The sequence below is a fragment of the Coturnix japonica genome, chromosome 1, assembly GCF_054131305.1.
Source record: "Coturnix japonica strain WE chromosome 1, WE-NBRP24, whole genome shotgun sequence".
Taxonomy (NCBI): Eukaryota; Metazoa; Chordata; class Aves; order Galliformes; family Phasianidae; genus Coturnix; species Coturnix japonica.
Window position 1 is genome coordinate 155,211,116 of NC_140663.1, and position 20,396 is coordinate 155,231,511.

Below are 20,396 nucleotides of genomic sequence, written 5' to 3' on the forward strand. Positions count from 1 at the left end.
TTCAGTCAATCACATCAGAAACCAGTTTGCCTTTCCTTAATTCATCCAGGATGATGAACATCAGCTTTTCTAGAGTGTCCTCCTGGAATAGCAGTGGAAGCTGCATAAATGAGACCGCCAAAACTTACCCAGCTATATGTAGAGGTGAAACAAGCCATACAGTGCCACTTGGGGGTTGCACAAGGAGCAAAAGCAAGATTGTTTCTGCATTTCAGGCCTTAAACAGGTGATGGCAATCTGAGTACTGAAGGAATGCTGCAAGTAAAAGGACAGAATAGGCCTTTCCAGTGTGATCCAGTGCAATCGATGAAGTAAAGGTCTGGGAACAACTTTGTACCATGTATTTAGGAGGGATGTTTGGTCCACTGGACTAGACTGAACCTAAAGCAAAATAGACTCCCTGGCACATAGGTGAGGATCCCTGGCATTAGGCATTTCAATCTGAGAGTCCATTTCTGCTTAGTTATTAGTGTAGGCACTAATAGGTGACTCCACTACCCCCCTGGACTGCCTGTTCCAATAGTAACATGCAGGTAGGTCTTCAGAGGAACATTTCTTTGCAGATACTATTTCTTTCCTGATTCCATTTCCTATACTTTGACCACACAGTAAATCAGGTTTAGAATGGCTTAGGTTAGAAGGACCTTAAAGATCACTGAGCTCCAACCCCCTGCCATGGGCAGTGCCACATGGCAGCTCAGGCTGTCCAAGGCCCCATCCAAGCTGGCCTTGAGCACCTCCAGGGATGGGGCACCCACAACTTTCTTTTTGGAACCTAAATCAGCTGCTGGCAAAATAATAATAATAATAAAGAAATATACTCTTAATACTCAGGTAAGCAGCAGTGGTGGGCCACCTTCCTCTTGTGGCACGGCTGGTGGACCCAGAGCCAATGTAATGACTATCCAGGGATGGAAATAATGCAGCTATCTGATTAGAGACACAAACTTGACGTACAGGAGCCTCTTTGTCTCCACAGAACCCATTAGAGATAGGCGCTGTGAGAGCAGGCAGGCTCATCCCTAGGTAAATCCTAAGCTTTATGTGCCTGCAGCCCACCAGGAGTCCAACCCTGCGGTGAAAACTGCGTAATGTGGAGGTTTACACCATTCAAAGCACTACTGGTGCCCCAAGACCCACAACCGCCGCGGCTCGGAACGCTCGGCGCAGTTCTCGTTCCCGGCCGGCGGCGCTGAGGTGACGCCGGGGCTGTGAGCGCCATGTGGGGCGGCTACAGACGCTATGGCCGCATCCTCCTCCTTGCCGGGGCGGCTCGGCACTGCGGGCGGCCTCACAGGTACCGGGGAGCGGGTCCAGCTCAGCGGTACCGCGGGCAGCCCCGCGCTTCGGCCTTGAGCTGAGCCTTGCGGTGAATGGAGCGGCTTGCGGCCTTGGGCCTGAGCCCGGCTGCATGCTCCTACCCGGGCAGGAGGGAGGGAGGGAGGGAGGGAGGGAGGCGGAGTGCGACCGTCTGTAGGCTGCAGCGTGCCGCTGGATACGTGTATTGGTTTATTGTGGGTTATTTATGTAGTGCAGAGTGACTGAGGTAGTAATAGAGACCTCAGTACGGGAGGGATGTGGACCTGTTGGAGTGTGTCTAGAGGAGGGCCACCAAAAGGATCCAAGGGATGGAACAGCTGTTCTATGAGGACAGGCTGAGAGCTGGGGCTGTTCAGCATGGAGAAGAGAAGGCTTTGTGAGGTGACCTGAGAACATACTTTCAGTATCTAAAGGGGGCTTTAAGAAGGAAGGGGACAGACTTTAGCAGGGTCTGCTGTAACAGGATAAGGGGGAATGGTTTCAAACTAGAAGAGGAGAGATTTAGACTGGATACAAGGAAGAGGTTTTTTACAGTAACATTAGTGAGGCAGTGGCACAGGCTGCACAGAGAGGTGATGGATGCCCCATCCCTGGAGACACCCAAGGTCAGACTGGACGGGGCTCTGAGCAGCTGATGGAGCTGTAGGTGTCCCTGTGCATTGCAGGGCAGTTGGACCAAATGGCCTTTAAATGTCCATTCCAACTCAAATGATTCTGTGATGCGTTTCCTAATACAGCTGCATAAATGCTTGGTATGAATCGCTTTTGTAGTTGTTATGCTTTTTTTGCTTGTTTTGTTCTGGCTTTTTTAAAAAGTCCTGTGATTTTCTGATCATTATTTTAATCTATGCTTACAAAACTGCAAGTGACTCATTCAGGTTCACATTTATTAGGTCATAATCTGTAGCACAGAATAAAACCAACACCAGCAGTAAAAGGTAGAAGCTTTAAACTCTGTCTGCGGCCTAATGTAGAGATACTCAACATTTTGTTACCTTCAGAGATTAAGCACAGTTTACTCATGAAGGGAATAAAATCATTTACATGCTTTTTGTGCTGAAGGAACCGTACATTACCAAGAATTGAAAATAGCGCCTTGGTCCTTCTCAAAGAACAAAACAATATGTTTCACATGTACTTAACATAGACAGTTTGCACATGATTAGGCCTAGACACTTGTAAGCAATTTTGTAAGTAGGTTTACAAAATTCAGCCTTGGAGTCTATTAATAAAATTATTAATTAAACCCAGTTCTGGGCTCCCCAGTACAAAAAGGACAGGGGTCTCTTGGAAAGAGTCCAGCGGAGGGCCACAAAGATGGTGAAGGGCCTGGAGCATCTCCCCTATGAGGAGAGACTTAGGGAACTGGGTCTGTTTAGCCTTGAGAAAAGAAGGCTGAGAGGGGATTTGATCCAGGTTTATAAATACCTGAGGTGTGGGAGCCGTAGTGGTGAGGCTGGTCTCTTTTCAGTAGTGCGTGGGGACAGGACTAGGGGTAATGGGATGAAAGTACAGCATAGGAAGTTCTGCACGAATGTGCAGAAGAACTTCTTTACAGTGAAGGTGATGGAGCACTGGAACAGGCTGCCCAGGGAGGTGGTGGAGTCTCCTTCTCTGGAGATATTCAAGACCCAACTGGATGCCTACCTGTGTGACATGGTCTAGGGAGCCTGCTTTGGCAGGGGGGTTGGACTCGATGATCTCTAGAGGTCCCTTCCAACCCCTACAATTCTGTGATTCTGTGTAATTAATTTTTCTGTATCATTTAGCAAAACGCAGGGACTCTTCAGCACTAGCAGTGTGCTCTCTACTACTAAAGATGAATCTACCGCTTCTACAGACAGCGCCACCAAAGCGACATCGAAGGAGGGTGCGGAAGAAACACCAAAACAGAAATTGCTAAAAATTATCGGTAATATGAAAGTAGAACTGACCACTAAGAGGAAATTTCAACAATTAAAAGAGCAGGAGATCAAAAAGCAAGCTGCTAACAAGCAGGAAGGCCCGGACAGTGAAAGTAGCACAGAAGACAACGTTCAGCGGTAACGTATAACATGTGCACTTGAACAGGTTTTTTCCCCCCACCGTTTTTCTTTTTTTATCATTATTTGGGACAAAATGAAGGGTCAAATGCAGTTAGCAAGTATGGAATAGAATCTTTTAAGAGAATGTAGTGTACAACTTGGGTTTCAGTAGATTACATGGGAGAATCTGGCCAAATGATGTGTACTTCTTATGATATACTGCCTTATTCTGCACTGAGACTCTTGAAAGCACTGGAATTTGTGGAAAGTTTCTTTAGCGGGAGGAAGAAAATACAATATATGTTATGTATATATATTTTTGTAAGGTGGAATGATACAAAGATGGTAACAGATATTCAAAAGGCTATTTATGAGGAAAAACTCACTGATATGAATGCCTTTGTTGGGAAATGCTAAGGCAGTATCCACCAGGGAGCAATCTCCAAGAGACTCTACTGCCTTAGTGGAGGTTTAGAGGAGGTGGAGTCAAGCTCCACCCCTTCCGGGAGCACAGCTGAATTACTCTCACCTGTGCTGACCTGATACTTGCCTCAGCTGATTAATCAGGTTCAGGCTGTGATTACCAATTTCCCATACAATTTTATAATATATATAAAAAATAGATAAAACGTGATGAGGAAAAAGGGAAAAATAAAATGAGGGCATCACAATGGAACCCCTCCACAATGTGTTATGTCCCATGTAGAGCAGTGCAGGTCGGTCAGTGCTGCTTGTGGTCATCAGCGTTTCACTTTTGACAGGCTGTGCAGTTGGTAAAGCTGCTGTTTCCCCAGATTCGAGAAGTGCAGCCTGTCAGTCTCATTTGGCAATTGGTTAGTGAAATATAAGACGAATCTGACCTTCCCTCTGTTTACCTACAGCCCCTTTGGGATTATTTGCAGTTGTGATCGCTGAGATGGAAAGATACAAAATGACTGTACAGAAATGACAGTTTTAATATATTATGGCTTTTTTCAATCTATGTTTCCCTATTTGTCGTATCTCTTACAGAAGCAGGCCTTTAAATCCAGAACTGGTGCAGGCTGCATCTGCTGTTGCAGCTTCCTTCCCACACAGCAAGGAACAGGCAGAATCAGAGTTACTTGCACAACTTAGAAGGCATGAAGAAACCACAGATAAACAGAGAAGGGGAGGAACTATTAACATACGGTCTGTATACTGAATGTTATTTTCAATAATGCTTGAAATTCTAATTTTGCAGTGTCATCCTGAAGGTGACTGGACTCTCTGTTGGAGAGGTGGCCCTAGAAGATAAATTTGGACCAGTTATCCATGGAATTAATGAGTAATGGAGATATCATTGGTCTGGTTATACCAAACCTCTTAAATTTTGGCACCTTCATTCTAAAATGTTTTTGCAGAAATGGAATTGTTTTCCTGCCCAGGGTCATTATTTTTTTGGATAGGGTTAGCAAAGTAAGTTTGTTTTTTTTTCAGCTTCCGATATTTTCACACAATGGAGGGACTTGTGGATGTTTCAGACATTCTGTCTGGACCAGTGAATTTTCATGACAGGTTTGAAGAACTGGACTGAACTAATGCAGCTCTATTTATAGCCCCACCCTTCCTTTCCAAACTTTCCAGTCAACCCAAGAAACTCATCACTTGGCTCTGGTCCGTTTCCAGTCCAGCTTTCAAACAGATGAGAAACATTTGTTTGGAAACTTGAACGGTTGTTGCGTATTGCTCTTCTTTGGGATGACAGCTAAATACAGGCTTTTTGTTGTCTTTTTTATTTGTTCGGCTTATATTCGTAGAACTTCTCAGAAAATAAGGCATTAAATACGGGTGAAATGTTGAACTAAACAGGATCATGAGCAGAAGAGGCATATGAAATCTTTCTGGCTTTTTGCAGGGTGGACTTCAAGCTGATTGTCTTAGTTTTAATTTATTCTTGGGAAATGAATTTGTCCCAAACCAAGATTCAAGCTTGGCCCACGTACTATTATTTGTAGGTTGCTATAGGGATCTGTAAAAGATTTGTTTGTGTGTTTCACACAGAGCTGCAAACAGAGCACCCAAGAACCTCATAACGTTTGCCACAGATTTCTGCCTTTTTAGTGAGGGAGAACTAAGGGAGAATGTGACGCTGCAGATAGATTGTGTATTTGGAAAGCACAGTGCTCAGTGAACAATGGTAAACAAAATGCATATTCTAGAGGCTATGGAAGGAAAGGGGAGAAGCTACGCAAGATTTCCTCTTAGCCTGAATTCAGGATTTCTACCTAGATTTCTAGTGGATGTTGTACAGAACAGAATGGAATTCTCTTCATGTGTTTGAAGTCCATTCTATAAGTGGAGGTATGGCTTCAGGTAATGTACACAAACATCTCCCGAAGTTATGTATATGGTGTTTTCATGACCTCTCCTCAGGCTGAGTGTAAGCAATCATGAGAACCTGATTGAAGTTATCTCTCCACAGGCTTTTGGAGCCAAAATGAATTGCTCTAGAAATCAGAAATCTGAGTGTTTTAAGTAAAATCAGTGTATTTCAGCTCTTTTTTTAGTTTGTTTTCTGGGCAGCGTTACCAGAAACCTGAGATGCTTCCTAATCACAAAGAATAAATGAGGAATGTTTTAAGAATGTATTTGTTAAACTGTCAATAACCAGTGAGGTCATTCCATTTCTATTGCAAGGGATTTTAAATGAGCAGAATAGGCAAATGTCTTAATAGTGCTTTAGGCTGTGAGTTATAGATTTAAATGTAATTAGAATATTAATTTCTGATAAGATATTGGAGGGTCACGCTATTACTGACCAAGCTATTAAATGCCGTGGTTAACCTCAAGTGCACCTGCACCTATTTATTGAGGCATGAGCTCTAAATTTGGTTGTTTTGCCTACTGGCAACAAGGGCTGTCTGTCCTCACCACTCACTGCACTTGTCCTGAAGCACATACCAGCTGTGACTGCTGTGGAAAAAAGGTGTCTAAGGAAGCTGTAGTGTAAGCAGAGAGGCTTTTCTTTTTTTTTTTTTCCCTGTTGAAATTCAAGAGAGTTTAAATTCTACCAACATTTAAAAGCCAAAGTTCCTGCATTGTGTGGATATGTTGAGATCTGACTGCTCATTTATCCTTTTTAGTTGGTTAGGAAAGTAACGTGCTGATCACCATGACTGAAAATGGGCTAATAGTAACCTTTTGTAGTTAGAATCTGAGATTCATTTGTTACTTTTAGCTATCTGGTCAGTTTTAATAACGTTGATTTGGAAGGTCCAGTTGATTTCATTCATGCCATTTGGGCAAGAGGTCATTCTCCAGAAGTGCTTCAATCTACATACAGTACTGGAATCCTTTTAATATATCAGAAGGTGTTAGTTTTTTCGCAAATAAAAATCAACACAATCTAAAGAAAATGTGGGCTGTTGAACTTTTTTATTTTTAAAGTATAAGGTTTTGCTCTCAGTATACCGATAAATTAAAAAAAAATAATAGATTCCTCTTCAATTTAAAACAATTTTTAAGATGAGGCATCTTCACAAGTGTTAGCCTAGAATCATAGAGTCATTGAATGGCTTGGGTTGGAAGGGATCATCAAGTTCCAATCCCCCTGCCACATGCAGGGCCACTAGCTTGCACATTTAATAGTAGACCAGGCTACCCAAGGGTCCATCCAACCTGGCCTTGAACACCTCCAGGGATGGGGCATCCACAGCCTGTCTGGTCAGTCTGTTCCAACACCTCACCACTCATAGTAAAGAACTTCCCCTTGACATCCAACCTAAATCTTCCCTCCCTCAACTTAAAACCTTTTCCCTTGTCCTGCTATTATCTACCCTGTAAGGAATTGACTCCCCTCCTGTTTGTAGGATCACTTTAGGTACTGGAAGGAACCACATAATGCCCAGCTGTGGAAAATTGAGATTTTTGAGGGTATGAAATGTATATTTTCTCGATCATTTGATTTGTGCTGTTTTGTTGTTATTTTTTCCTGTTCTTTGTTCTGACCTCCAGAGGTCAGTGTTGTACAGCTGTCTCATTGCCTTGTTTTGTAAACGTGTGAGGACAGCGTGTTCACAAGGAGGGGAAAATATTAATGATACAGGAATTTATTTTTCTTGGTGTGGAATGAAGTTTCACTCAATGGAAATTACAACAGCGCTGCACCAAAATAAAACCAGTGGCAATACAACTTGAAATTTCAGCTCCCGTTCTGTGTAAAGAAAATAAGTAATTGGAACTTAAGACTAAAATAGATGTTAAGCTTCCTGGGTCTTTGTTTTTGGTGTTATAATTAATGGTAGCCAGGAAAGAGGGAGGGTCTGTGTTGATTATAAAAGCTCAATTTCTTCTCATATCTGGAAGGCAGAGGTATCTAGAAATTTAAATTCTTAACCTCATGCTGGGATGTGAGGTTTTATCATGTAATATCTAACCACTGTACACGCTCAAATTGGAGTATGAATTTGTTATCTGATGTTTTTCATTGTAGACAGTGATAGAAACATCACTGTAGTTTTATTTTTAGGGAATAAAGGGGCACTATTAATTATGGAGTGATGAACATTGCAGCCAGTAACGTTCACATACAAGCAACAGGGTGACATTAGGACTTTCTGATCAGAAACACGAGATCGTTGACTGCATGTGCTAAATAGTTTGGTGGCATAATCTGTCCAGAAGGAAGTATGACCCACCGTGCAAAAATGCTACTAAATCAACCCCTGTCACGAGGAGAGTTTCTTGGAGGATGCCTCATCCCCCTGTAGTATGGGGAATAGCACAGCCAAATTGCGCAGTTGGCCTGGACTGCGTGTGACTTTAGAACGATGTTTGCTTGACCCTCACAAGTATGTTGGGTCTCTAGCCCACTAATACCATGAGGCACTTCATAGAACAATTTGTAGTGTGAGATCTACGGGTAACCTTAGTTCACTTTACCCTTAAAGAAAAAGATTACAACCTTTTATTTATAATTTTTTTTTTTTTTTTTTCAGAAGCCTTCATTTTATAGTAGGTACTTGAAGAGCTATGCTACTCTCGTTCTAATAGGGATAGCTGTGAGGAATAATTGCCTCGGTCTTTCCCAATCAACATCTATAGCAGCTAAGGGACTTAGTTGGCAGGGGCAGGTATGTGATATGATTTAGCCTTTATGTTCAGTATAAACTGCAAACTGCACTGGCAAAGATAAGTGTGTTCTTCGTATACGATTTTGGCTGCAGAATTACAAAGGAAGATGAGGTTTGTAAGTGCTGTAACACGATTATGCAATGCAGCAGATTGCAGTGGATCAGGAAAGGTGACCTACTTATTAGGGTGGCATGATTGACCCATGTCAGCTGATGTGTGAAAGCAAGCTTCCTTTCAGTGCGTAACAGCACAGCTCTGTCCCTGGGCAGAGTTGATTCCTCTCCAGCTTTTTTTTTTTTTTTTTAAATGCCTCCCTGCTTCAGCAGATTCCTTGTATCTTGAGAACATTCTCATGTACCTGAGCAAGATGTACCTAGTACATTCTGTGAATATGGAGATGCAGATTATGAAATGATAGTTTTCTTGTAATTGGAAATGAGATAATTTCAAAGAAAGTATTAATTGTAGGCTAAAATACAGCTTCCAGTTGTTACATTCTGTAATGTGGATGGTTTAAAAAGTAACACTTGGGTATTGGGATGACTTAAAAATAGATGCATTTTGTGGGGAATGTATTAATTCTGTCTTAAAGAGGCTTTTAAACCAGTGGAGAGTGGACTTTCTGCTTAATAAATGTGATAAACTTCTTTTCCCTATCAGTTTGTTGAGGTTTTTATGTTTATATTTTTACTTTCAGCAATGTTATTTCGGAAATGGCAGTTAAGAGAGAGTCCCCAGCTCAGAGAGGCGCGAGTATATCCAGACGCATCTCCTTGGAGGTGGATGAGGATGGTCAAAGAATCAAGCCTGGAAGACCCTCATCTCGCTCTCTTGACTCCACAAGGTACTTCCCATCTCTCAGAGGAGGAACATATGAAAAATTACTGATGGGTAACCAACTTTTTACTCAGGTAGACAGTGATAGGACCAGGGAGAGTGGTTTTAAGCTCAAGTAGAGAAGCTTCAGATTGGATATCGGGGGAAGTTCTTCACAGGGAGAGTGGTGAGGTGCTGCTGGAACAGGCTACCTGGAAGTTGTGGATTCCCCATCCCTATTATTAAATGGGGAGGTTGGTGGCCCTGCCTGTGTCAGGGGGGTTGGAACTTCATGATCCTTGAGGTCCCATCCAACCTGGGCCATTCTACGATTCTATGATATTCAATTCAGTCGTATATATTCATAATACCATGATGCTTCAAGGTTAAAAGGAAGAAATTTAAGTATTTTTCAAGTGATGTTAACGTTGAAACATAACATCTGTGAGCTTTTTACATGATGATTTCAGGTTACTCAGTAAACTCTTGCTGCTCTTTTACCTGGCCGCTCTATTTCTGAGTTAGTCCCTGCATTCTTTTTACTTTCCCATGACACCTCATGATTGCATTTCTTCTCAATGTATTATTTCTCTTGCGGTTCTGTTTTTATTAAGATCAACTTCTTTAATTATAACGACCTTTAAGATTAACCCCGCTTTCTTGAAGGTCTGGAATTTGAAGGATTCGTTTGTGTTTAGGGCGGATAATGCTGAAGAAAAAATGTGGAGAACTGAGGATAACATGAGCATTGTTATAGATGAGTTATATATAGAGAGTAGGTGTACAGTGTTCTGCCCTCTTTGGCTGAGACATCTATTTGACTATTTTGTAAACAGAGTTGTGACTTCCCACAGGGATCAAAGTGGAACGTACACACCGAGCCATGTAGATAATGCAAAAACATCAGAGGAGATTCTATAGCCAGTTGTTAGAATAACTTGGCCTGCTTGTTGAAATGTTCCTATGTGACTTCTTCTTTTCGTGAGGTGCCAAGTCATTATGGTTAGGGAATTATCTCTTGGGACTTGCTGATATTTTAATACAAGCAAGAAGTGTTTGCCTTTACTGATAAAAAACATGTAGAAGGTGCAGGAGGTGCTTCTTGTATTGAAAGCTTAAGAGAAGAATTGGAACAAGGTTCTAGACCAAGACGTTCACAACTCTGCTATTTCTCTTTTGGGATTTTCATTCAGCTATGAGCTGTTAGCCTACAGAGTAGGGGAACAGCCTTTGTTAGGCTTAGGCAAGGCAAATTTGAAGAATGTTTGCTAAATTTCTGGTATCACAGAATCACACAGAATGGCTGAGATTGGAAAGGATCATCCAATCCCCCTGCCACAGGCAGGGCCACCAACCTCCCCATTTAATACTAGACCAGGCTGCCCAGGGCCCCATCCAACCTGGCCTTGAACACCTCCAGGGACGGGGCATCCGCAGCCTCTCTGGGTAGCCTGTTTTAGCACCTCTCCACTCATAGTAAAGAACTTCCCCCTGACATCCAACAAATGTTCTTCCAAGTCATTCTTCTATCTTCAGCCAATGTTTTGGGGAGTTAACACACAGATAGGAAAATATAATCCTAAATCAACATTCTTTTAAGGCTGTGTAATTAGATTGCTCTGTGCTGAAGTGGATCCAGGGTGGTTACATCAGTAAAATGTAATATGACAAGAGCAGGTTTGCAGAAGTAGTTGTTGCCATCAGAAATCTTCAGTAAAACCAGAGGTGAAATTCTAAGGTCAAGAAAGGCAGATGTTGCCAGGGCAGCTGTGAGTATGTATTAACGTTATGTGAGAGCTATTAGAATTTCAGTGGGAACCTACAAAACCAAGGACGACTGTGTGATTAGAAGAATCATTTATCCTAAGGTTGTGTGTTCTGCAGTAAAGGCATTGGTTTTCCTTAGTTTCTGTTTATATGAAAATGTATTTTGATTAGTTGTTGAACTCTTGGAATTGATATTTAGTGTAGGCTCTTGCCTGTTTAAAAATAGATAGAGTAAAATATTTTCATACTCAAAAGGGAGAGCACTGGGGTGACGCTGTGTAAAATATATCGTGCAAATATGCTTTATGTGTTTGCCATATGGCACAGGAGGGGGCTGTGTAATCTTCCAAAAAGGCTATTTATGTCCAAAAGCAGGAATTGTTTGATTAAACTGTTGCCTTTTGTCTTCCCGAATTGTGTAATAATATTTACATTAAAAAAAAAACAATCACCGAATTCTCTCTTCAGTTACAACTTTGTGAAGTCACTTAGTACTGTACTTTGATACTGTTGAACTGCGTTCCGAATCCTAAATATTTCAGTAAAAAAATGATTGCAAATATAATATTTGACTTAGGCTCATTCTTTCACGCAGGACTGTTTTGGGAAGCTCTGTAACAGAGTAATAATTCAGTCATAAACACTCAGTTAAAAGCCTGAGGATTTTGTGAGAGTCACTATCTTGTTTTTTTTCCCTCCAGAGATCTGTTAGTTCACGAGCATATTTTGTGCTTTTAAATGTCTTTTTGTCTGGCAATATTGTGAAGTGTTGTGAAATACTAAATATCATTTTTCTTTTTTTTTTTGTTTATAGAAGTCTTAAAGCAGGAAAAAGACTTAATATATTCACTAAGGCTTCTCCAGAAATGGAAAACGCACTGAAAACAGGTTAGTGGAAACTCAGTGATGAAAAACGCAGTGGAGCCAAGTTGTGAGCTTTTAGGATATGAAGGGATTCACTGTTGTGAAGGAGACTCGTGACATGTTCGCTTCTTGCTTTCAGATCTGTAAAAAAAAAAAAAGTAATAATTTTAATATTACTCTACTTTTTAGCATACAAAAGTTCCATGCTGTATCATGGGTTAATATTTTCTGTACTCATTGGAAAGTTCTCTTATTGACCTTGGGCAACCAGGTTTAGTACCAGATCTGGAGGTTGGTGCCTTGCCTGTGGTAGGGAGGTTGGAACGTGATGATCCTCGAGGTCCCTTCCAACCCAAGCCATTCTATGGTAAAACTGACATTCTGTAGGGTAAAACTGACTTTTTGTCATTAGATTGGGCTTGTTTTGACAATATGAAACCACTTTGGAGAATGGGTTTGTGGGCTCTGTTGGTGAATTTGTTCATTTCAAAAGCTTCTTGCTTTCATTTAATGGCACAACAACTCAAAGCTGTAATCTCAGAGCAAAAAGTTTGCTCTACACAGAATCACAGAAGGACCCGGGTTGGAAGGGACCTCAAGGATCATGTAGTTCCAACCCCCCTGCCTGGCAGGGCCACCAAACATACACCTTTACTAGATCAGGTTGCCCAGGGCCCCGTCCAACCTGGTCTTGAACACCCCCAAGGACGGGGCATCCACAACCTCCCTGGGCAGCCTGTTCCAGGGCCTAACCACTCTCCACTACAAATAGCTAGGCCAGAACAGAGTGGAAACAAACTATAGACTGAATGTTTGGTTCCTTTGGGGACTTCTTTCACCTGCTGCTTAGTGTTGAAAGATCTTGTAGTACCTGACAGATGCCTTGCTTTACCTGTTGCAGATCATTCTTCATATATGCACACATAAAATATACACCAAGTTAAACTCAAAAGGTGGAGAAATGGAAATGATCCACCTTTCTATTCACTGAATGGCACAGGTCTGCAGGGAGAGCCTCAGTCACTGTGTAGGCAGGATGAATTTCACACAAGAAGACTAGTGCTGAGTTATGACTTATTCACACACCCTCAGTCTGCAGTATGGGCAAGTCATTTAAAGTAGTATCTCGCTTGCTTTTGCTTTCTGAGCAGTGAAACTCCATTACCAGCTCTAATCCCTAGTGTATTGATTTCACTAAACTCTCCCGAGGTGCTTTGGAAAAATGGATTATTGCAGTGTAATGACTTAAAACTGTATATAAAGATAGCACCCTTAGAAGAAAAATCATTCCTCTCTGGTGTCTTAGAAAATGGTGCTCATTTCTTCCATGACTCTGGATGAGTAGTTTTCTACTTTTTTATTTTTTAACACTTGAAACTCCAGGGATAAAATAATGAATTTATGTAGTTTCTCCAGTAAAGCTTCAGACGTCACTATTTGTGTGTTTTCAAGCAACTGTGAGCTTTCTGAATGCAGCTATTTCTGTGTTGGACTATGAAAGTTTCTCCCCTCAGCCTCCTTTTGCCCAGACTAAACAGCCCCAGCTCCCTCAGCCTCTCCTCATAGGGCTGATTCTCCAAGCCCTTCACAAGCCTTGTTGCCCTTCTCTGGGCCTACTCCAGTACCTCCATGTCTTTCCTGTGCAGAGGTGCCCAAAACTGAACACAGTACTCTTGACCAAAGGGAAGTTCAAATAATGTTTGAGTTGAAACATTTACTTCAGGTGAAATGATCAGATTTTAGTTAAGTATTTCTTGGATGGCACAGCATAGATGCGGTGGCAGGTGGTAGTCACACCAAATATGAACTTAAGATACTTAAGTTTTGCTGTAAGTGATGTAAGACAGCAAGTGGATGTTACCACGTTTATATCAGATATAAAGAAATAAGGTTCTTTCAGCTTAGATGGCATTTTCTTCTGATTCCAGGTTGCCTTGAGAAAATTATAGTGCCTTCTAAGAGAGAAGGCTTGTTAAATGGTTTATTGACGAAGCTCAAAGACAAGATCATAAATCAAAAATTAAAATTAATCTCAGGAAATACCAAGCTGCTACTTGATACCTTGTTCCATTGGCTTCCATTTTCGCTTTCTTGGCTCACGCTGGTGGAGATCATGAGTTAAGACATTATTTATAGATGACAGAGAAGCAAGTTCTGTGTTAAGTATTGAGTATTTATGTTGAAATACAACCATTAACTTTAAAGCAAATTTGGGGGAAAAAAAACAAAAACAGAACATAGAATACCAATATTACTTTCAGTTGCACAGAGGTGAAAATACATCATCTTTACTGTAGGCTTGAAAATAAGTCCCCAGGGAGGTGGTTGAATCGCCATCCCTGGATGTGTTTAAGAGCCATTTGGATGTGGTGCTCAGGGATGTGATTTAGTTTAGGGTTTGTTAGAGTTAGGGCACTATGGTTAGGCTGCAGTTGGACTTGATGATCTTCAAGGTCTTTTCCAACCTGGGTAATTCTATGATTCTACGATATGACTTCTATTCTTCTATTCTATTCTATTTGAAGATGTGTTAGCACATTATTAGAAGGTATTCTTTAAGATGGGGATGATAATTATGGCATTGTTTTCTCGTGTTATCTTTTACCTGTTCTTTACTACCTCTAGCCTTCAAATCAAAGCAGGCAGCTTGGGGCGTATAGTTCTTAGCAGGGAAATTTGCAGATGCAATTTGAAAAAGTATCTTCTGATTTAACACAAAAATGAAAACACTTCAGCATGTGAAGCCCAGGATAAAATACTGTTTGTGCTTCTATTTCCTAAAAAGGAGAGGGAGACTCTTTTTTAATTCAAGTTGTAATTCATTGAGGCAAAGATTAAATTGTATCTTAGTTTCAATTATGAGTAGTAATATAGTAGCTGGGTGACTGTCATCCACTTCAAGTGTAACATTTGAATTCACACCAAAATTTCTGTCCCAGGAAGTTCAGGGTGAATTGATACCCACAGGGGGACAGAGGGTAACAGGACAGGGATAGGTTCATGAAGATTAATAGCTTGCTCCCTTCATGTTCCCTTCACTTTAGTGATGCAATTCAGTCTGGGCTCATGACCAGTACTCCTGGGGTAGAGGGGAAGGAACTCTGTGTGAGTAGCTCCTGCTGTATGAGTACACTTGGATTTAAAACAGAAATCCAAATTCATAGACATCAGGAGAGATGCGTCCCTTAAGGAACTGCTGGACTTTGGGAGAAGCGTAGAGGATCAGGATTTCTCAAGCCCAAGAGACTAAAAATTAGGTCTCTTAAGAGGATCAAAAGAGGGGTTGCTATAGTTTTTAAAGAAGAGTTGCCCCTTGAAAAAGAGTGTAGTTGTGAAGTGCATGACAACTCCTTTAGTAAGCAAGATTGCTTTAGTATAGTGTACCAGCCAAGTTCAGAGTTTGTCATGTATTTAATTTATGAAAGACAAAAAGGGGGAAAAAGAAACTGTGAAAAAAATCATGCTCTGAGTGACAGACTTAAAAATAAACTGAGCTCTGGCAGATCAGATTTGTTTTCAGTGGTCATTTGATCATAGAGTGAATTTTCATTTCAAAAGAGAATTCTCACTGAAGAAAGATGATGCTGGCATCTAAGATGGAAAAGCTTGCACAGCTGAAAGTACTAGTCTCTGTGAAGGTCAATATTAGGATACAGATATGTATATATAGGGTACATATATGTAGATATAGTTTTAGCCAAGGAGAAATCTTTGGCATACTGATAGATCTTATTAAAAAAAATTCTTATTTAGTATCTTCGCCAACAATTTGGGATCTGGAATTTGCCAAGGAGATTGCAGCAGTAACTGAGCAGCCTCCCCGGAATGGTTTTGAGGAGATGATCCAGTGGACCAAAGAAGGAATACTGTGGGAGTTTCCAATTGACAATGAAGCAGGTATGTGCACTGTTAACTTTGATTTTTTTTGCATGTATTTATTGTTGTTGAGAATTGTAGCGTGCTGTAACACTTGGGCTGTTTTAAAACGTAGCGTTTCAGATTATGATAGTAAACAAATGTAGCTTTCCAACCGTATCAAATGATCAAAAAGAATCTCATCAAATGAGAGATTCTTCAGATTAACTCATTCTGGCACTCTCCTGGTGAAGTCCTGCAGGTGGTTTGGCTGATCTGATCTGATCTGGCAGTTGGCTGCTACCAGGAAGGGCTGCGCTCCCTCCCTGCCTTCCAGTCCTGATGCTTTCAACACCACAAAGCTGTTCAAGTCTTATTACATAATACCTTTTACTAGGAAATGCCTTTTAAGTAAAGCTTCTAGCAGAAGAAAGAGACTTTTAGAACTGCTGAGTGTTTTATAATGGCTAAACCGTTCTTTGGTGTGGTTCATAGACACAGTTGCTAACTGTTTACCAGTTCCATGTCTGCAGTGGCTGGGTGTTGAACAGTCATTTGCTCCTTTTTCTCTATCAGTTTCCTAACAAAAATAGTCACATTATTCACTCATTCTGGATATCTATCCTGACATCTTTGTGCTTTTATTTGCTCTTATTTCCATTTATTAAAACAACAACAGCAAACAACAAAACTCTGTGTGAAGGTAAACCAACAGGGAGAGAATGCTAAGGGAAGAAGAAATACAGAAAGCAAGCGTACACTTTAGGAATAGAGACTTCATAACTTCAGGGAGAGCTTAAATGCGGATTTTTTACTTGAAGACATCAAACATAGTTACTTTAAAATCATTCTGAAAGCAAAACAGCTTAGTATCTGAAGCTGGGAGTCTTTGAAAAGCTATCCTTCACAGAACTGCAAATTGCATGATATGGTTTATTGTTTCTTGATATTTATTCTCAGCCTATTTTGGCAGCTTCTTCACAGAATTTAATCCCTGGTCCCAGAATTTGTCTGTTCCATCAGATAGAAATCCAAGTGTCCTCTGCTCGTGTTTTTTCAAACTTAAAACCTCACCACGGCCAATGGTTTTTCTGTGGTTGTAATGTGGCTGGAACCCCGCTGTCTAGGGCTGTAAGTGGACCAGGCGTCTTTGGCAGCCAATGGTTTTTCTGTTGTAGCAGCGTGGCTGGAACCCTACTGTCTGGGATGCAATATTGGATGGACAAAGAGTCTTTACATACAGTCAAACAAGAATCTTTATTGATTTGTCCACAACGACTGGTCATGTGGAAAATTCCAGTGGAGCGTTCCAAAATCTATCACCTCTCAGGTTGAAATATCAAGTCAGGAAATTCAGTCCTCTCGAACTGCCAGCACTATCACAAGCTGTTAATCAGACCAGGTGTGTCAAAGTACTGTTAAAAACTTCAGAACCTCGCTCCAATTATTTCAACATAATCCAATTTCAAAAGAAAGTTGCCCATTCCCACTGTTAATTTTGCAGTTTGGTAACGGTCATCCTTCATCTTGTTTTTGGTATCAAGAAATGAGTGATCTTTTATGTGCAAGCACATGGTTTTAAAAACATCTATGTAATTAAATTTTCTACAGAGGAAGCATATGTGCTCAACTTCTAGCATTATGGGAGCCTTTAAAGTAAAATATGAAGAATAAAGAAGACAGTTTGTCACTGTTTGTCTTGGCTTCAGAGCATCTCCAGAGTTCTTTTTTGAGTGCTTTGCTGAGGCACTGTGCTTGCTTTGAGGCATTGAGGCAGGACATGATTTGTAAAATTTGTCTGGCCCTAATGGGAACATCTGAAGATGTGGCCAGACTTAATGGCTTGCTGCAATGGCCGGTAGCAGTCTTCCCCTTTTTCCTGTTGTTGGTTCCTGCATGCATGTTCTTGATGTTCTTTCCCTTCTCTGATGCAGCTGAAGTCACTGCTAGGCAGAAAAGAAAACCTTCTTTTTCCTTCTCTCCTGCCTCTGATTAGGTTTTACTAGATCAGCAAGCCGTTGGTATAGCTCGGGTAACATGATTCTCACTCTTCCATCTGGTTGTCTCTTCTACTTCTTGTGGTGGTACTTCCCCTTCATGATTTACCATGGCAAAAAGTTTAGGAGGGTGTCCATTGCTGACCTTCTAAAATGAGTTCTGTGCATTTGTACCTTGATGACTCAGATCAGCTTAAAAAGACACTGCGTGGTACTTTGCTTTAGCTGCTCCTTCAGAGGGGCAAATGCTTCAAGTATATCAGAGATTGTTACAACATAATCAATGGGCTTAGTGGAAGTCTTAGTAAATTAAGGCCTCAATTGCTTCCAAAGGCTTCTGTAGGCAGAACACAAAGTCCTGTTCTGATTGTTCTGCTGCAGTGCTGTTCCCCAGCATTGGGTAAGTTAACCAGGAGAGATGATGGATGTTATGCAGCCATTTTAAGGGAGGGATTTTGTTAATTTTTGGTCTTTTCTAGGGACCTACTGTAAAGGCTCAATTTCTCCCTTTCAAAACAAATTTGGTCTTTTTTATTTACTATGAGCTTGTCACCGGGACACCCCATAAGGGTAGACATTTATGTTTGAGATGCTGTCTTTAAGGGTAGGTTGGTCATCTCTTAATAAGAGTTAGAGTGTTAGCTAGAGAAATTCTTCCAGACTTTTGTAGTACATAGCAGAGATAGCAGATATAATAGGATATTGAGAGTAGATGACTTTTTGCTTCGAGGCTGATAAAGAAAATCCTCTGCTTTAGGCTCCTGCTGTGCATGTTCTTTCAAAAGGGGTTTTTGAGGGCAGTTAAAGAGAGAGTGAGGGACAGGCTTGTTCTTTCCCTGCAGCAGAAGGTATGACTTGCTGGCAGGGGGAGAATCATGCAAACGTATCTAATCAGTTTCTGCCAGAAGTCACAGCCTCTGATGCTTTGGTCTCTTTTTGTGATGCACGCTTTACTTTTTTGAGGACTGAAAGATGTGATCTAACTGAAATATTTGGACTTAGCTCTTCATCCTCAAACCATTCATCCTTTCTTTGGCAAATGGGAGATCAAAACAGATGACTTAATCGTTCCTCCTGGCCTGAATTTTTGTGTGAGGCTATAAATGATTTGATTTCTTATAGGATGGAAATGAAAATTGGAGAAATTATTAATTAGACATACTCTCTTCCTCTACCCTTTATCACCAAAAGAGGAGCATCAAAAAGACAGGGCTTACTGGCAGCTCTATCCAGATTCTATCAGTACTGGGTCATTGCTTTATTTCTCTTGGATTTTTGTGACCAACAGAAGTAGGAAATCTGGAAATGATGTTAACTTCCGAAGTCAACTGTCAGCACAGTGAGGTACAGTGAGATTCCACCTGCTCACGGTGGGGAGAAAGTCAGTGGATGGCTTGGTAAAATACCAGCTCTGTGCTTCTCTAAGTGGATATTGTTTTTCAAGCATTCTCATCCAAAAGTGATCGAAGTCATTTTTTTTTTTTTCCTTCCTTTTTTTCATTTATCAGAAAAGGAGAGCTTATGGAAGAAGGAAATAGGCTTTCTGTTTCAGAGCAAAGACTACTGCAGGACCTGAGCTGTATTTGATTAGAGATCTAAACAATCCCTTATGCCATTTTCCTGTGCAACTAAATGCTTTTGAAGGCAATATCTTTTGCATTGGTCTGTACTTACAGGTAGCAGCTGTTGTGACAGACAACATTTATATATCAGAATGCATTCACAGATTTGAAAAACGTTTGAAAAGCAATTTCCTATGCCCATTTGATAGCAGAAGGGTACTAAAACTATGACTTGTGATGAACATGCAAGTATTTCTTAACTGTTCTGTATTAGATGCCTCAAGATCCTGCATCCTTTATTCAAGACTAACTTGTGTTCCTTCCTCCTCTGTAGAATTAAGCAGTCAGTGTTTTCCTCAGGTGTTAAAAATGTTGAGAATCTAAAATGTAATGCACATGGTCAATAAAGGTTTCGTGTACTGGGCATTTTTTTTGGAAGAGATGAGCCTTCAGCAGGTTTACTATCAGATAGCCTTATAACTAAGGGTATAAAATGAAGGTGACGTGGCGGATGGGTAGGGGTTTATGCTGACATTTTCTGTATGGAGGGAGAAATTAATATCTTTGAGTTCTGAGGTTTCTTCCGCTTCTTTGTTGTTTGTTTGTGGGCCTTTGAATTCTTTCGGAATAACAGTTAATTTTTCTGATTAAAGGTCTGTTTACGAGCTGTATCCTTTTTTATGTAATTAAATTCTCTGTTACGTGATGGTAATGACCTGTCATTTTGTGTCCCTTCTGGTAGGGATGGAAGATGATGCTGAATTTCATGAACATATCTTTCTGGAGAAACACCTCCAAGATTTTCCCAAGCAAGGACCCATTCGCCACTTCATGGAACTGGTCATCTGTGGGCTTTCAAAAAACCCATACCTCAGTGTTAAGCAGAAGATTGAACATATTGATTGGTTTCGGAATTATTTTGAGGAAAAGAAGGAGTATCTTCAAGAGGTTTGAGACTTGGGAAAGTGGAGTGAAGAAAATGTGCAGTAGTCACATGATCTGAAAGTTGCATTTTAAATAATAAAGGCCATATTTCTGTGTGCACTTGTCCACGTATGTGTAGATCTCTCTTAGCAACAAAAGAAGGAGCTGAACAG

General features: G+C 40.9%; 1 protein-coding gene across 2 annotated transcripts; it reads left to right on the plus strand.

The window, feature by feature from the left end:
- Nucleotides 1-1,194: 1,194 nt before the first annotated feature.
- On the plus strand, nt 1,195-20,343 carry MRPS31 (mitochondrial ribosomal protein S31). Of its 2 annotated transcripts, none has more exons than XM_015851896.3 (7): nt 1,195-1,297; nt 3,090-3,362; nt 4,356-4,514; nt 9,136-9,282; nt 11,836-11,909; nt 15,639-15,782; nt 20,042-20,343. In XM_015851896.3, exons 1-7 carry the CDS (start codon nt 1,221-1,223, stop codon nt 20,251-20,253), a joined length of 1,086 nt encoding a protein of 361 aa, XP_015707382.1. In that variant the 5' UTR covers nt 1,195-1,220; the 3' UTR covers nt 20,254-20,343. The 2 variants fall into 2 exon arrangements, with proteins under 2 accessions (XP_015707382.1, XP_015707383.1); XM_015851897.3 differs by having other exon boundaries at nt 3,161-3,362.
- Nucleotides 20,344-20,396: the final 53 nt, after the last annotated feature.

Excerpts from the sequence above, each read along its gene's own strand:
- MRPS31 (XM_015851896.3), top strand. The coding sequence starts at position 1,221 with ATGTGGGGCGGCTACAGACGCTATGGCCGCATCCTCCTCCTTGCCGGG. Across the intron at positions 4,515-9,135 it reads GGAGGAACTATTAACATACG|CAATGTTATTTCGGAAATGG; the intron begins GTCTGTATACTG and ends TTTTACTTTCAG. Across the intron at positions 15,783-20,041 it reads TCCAATTGACAATGAAGCAG|GGATGGAAGATGATGCTGAA; the intron begins GTATGTGCACTG and ends CCCTTCTGGTAG.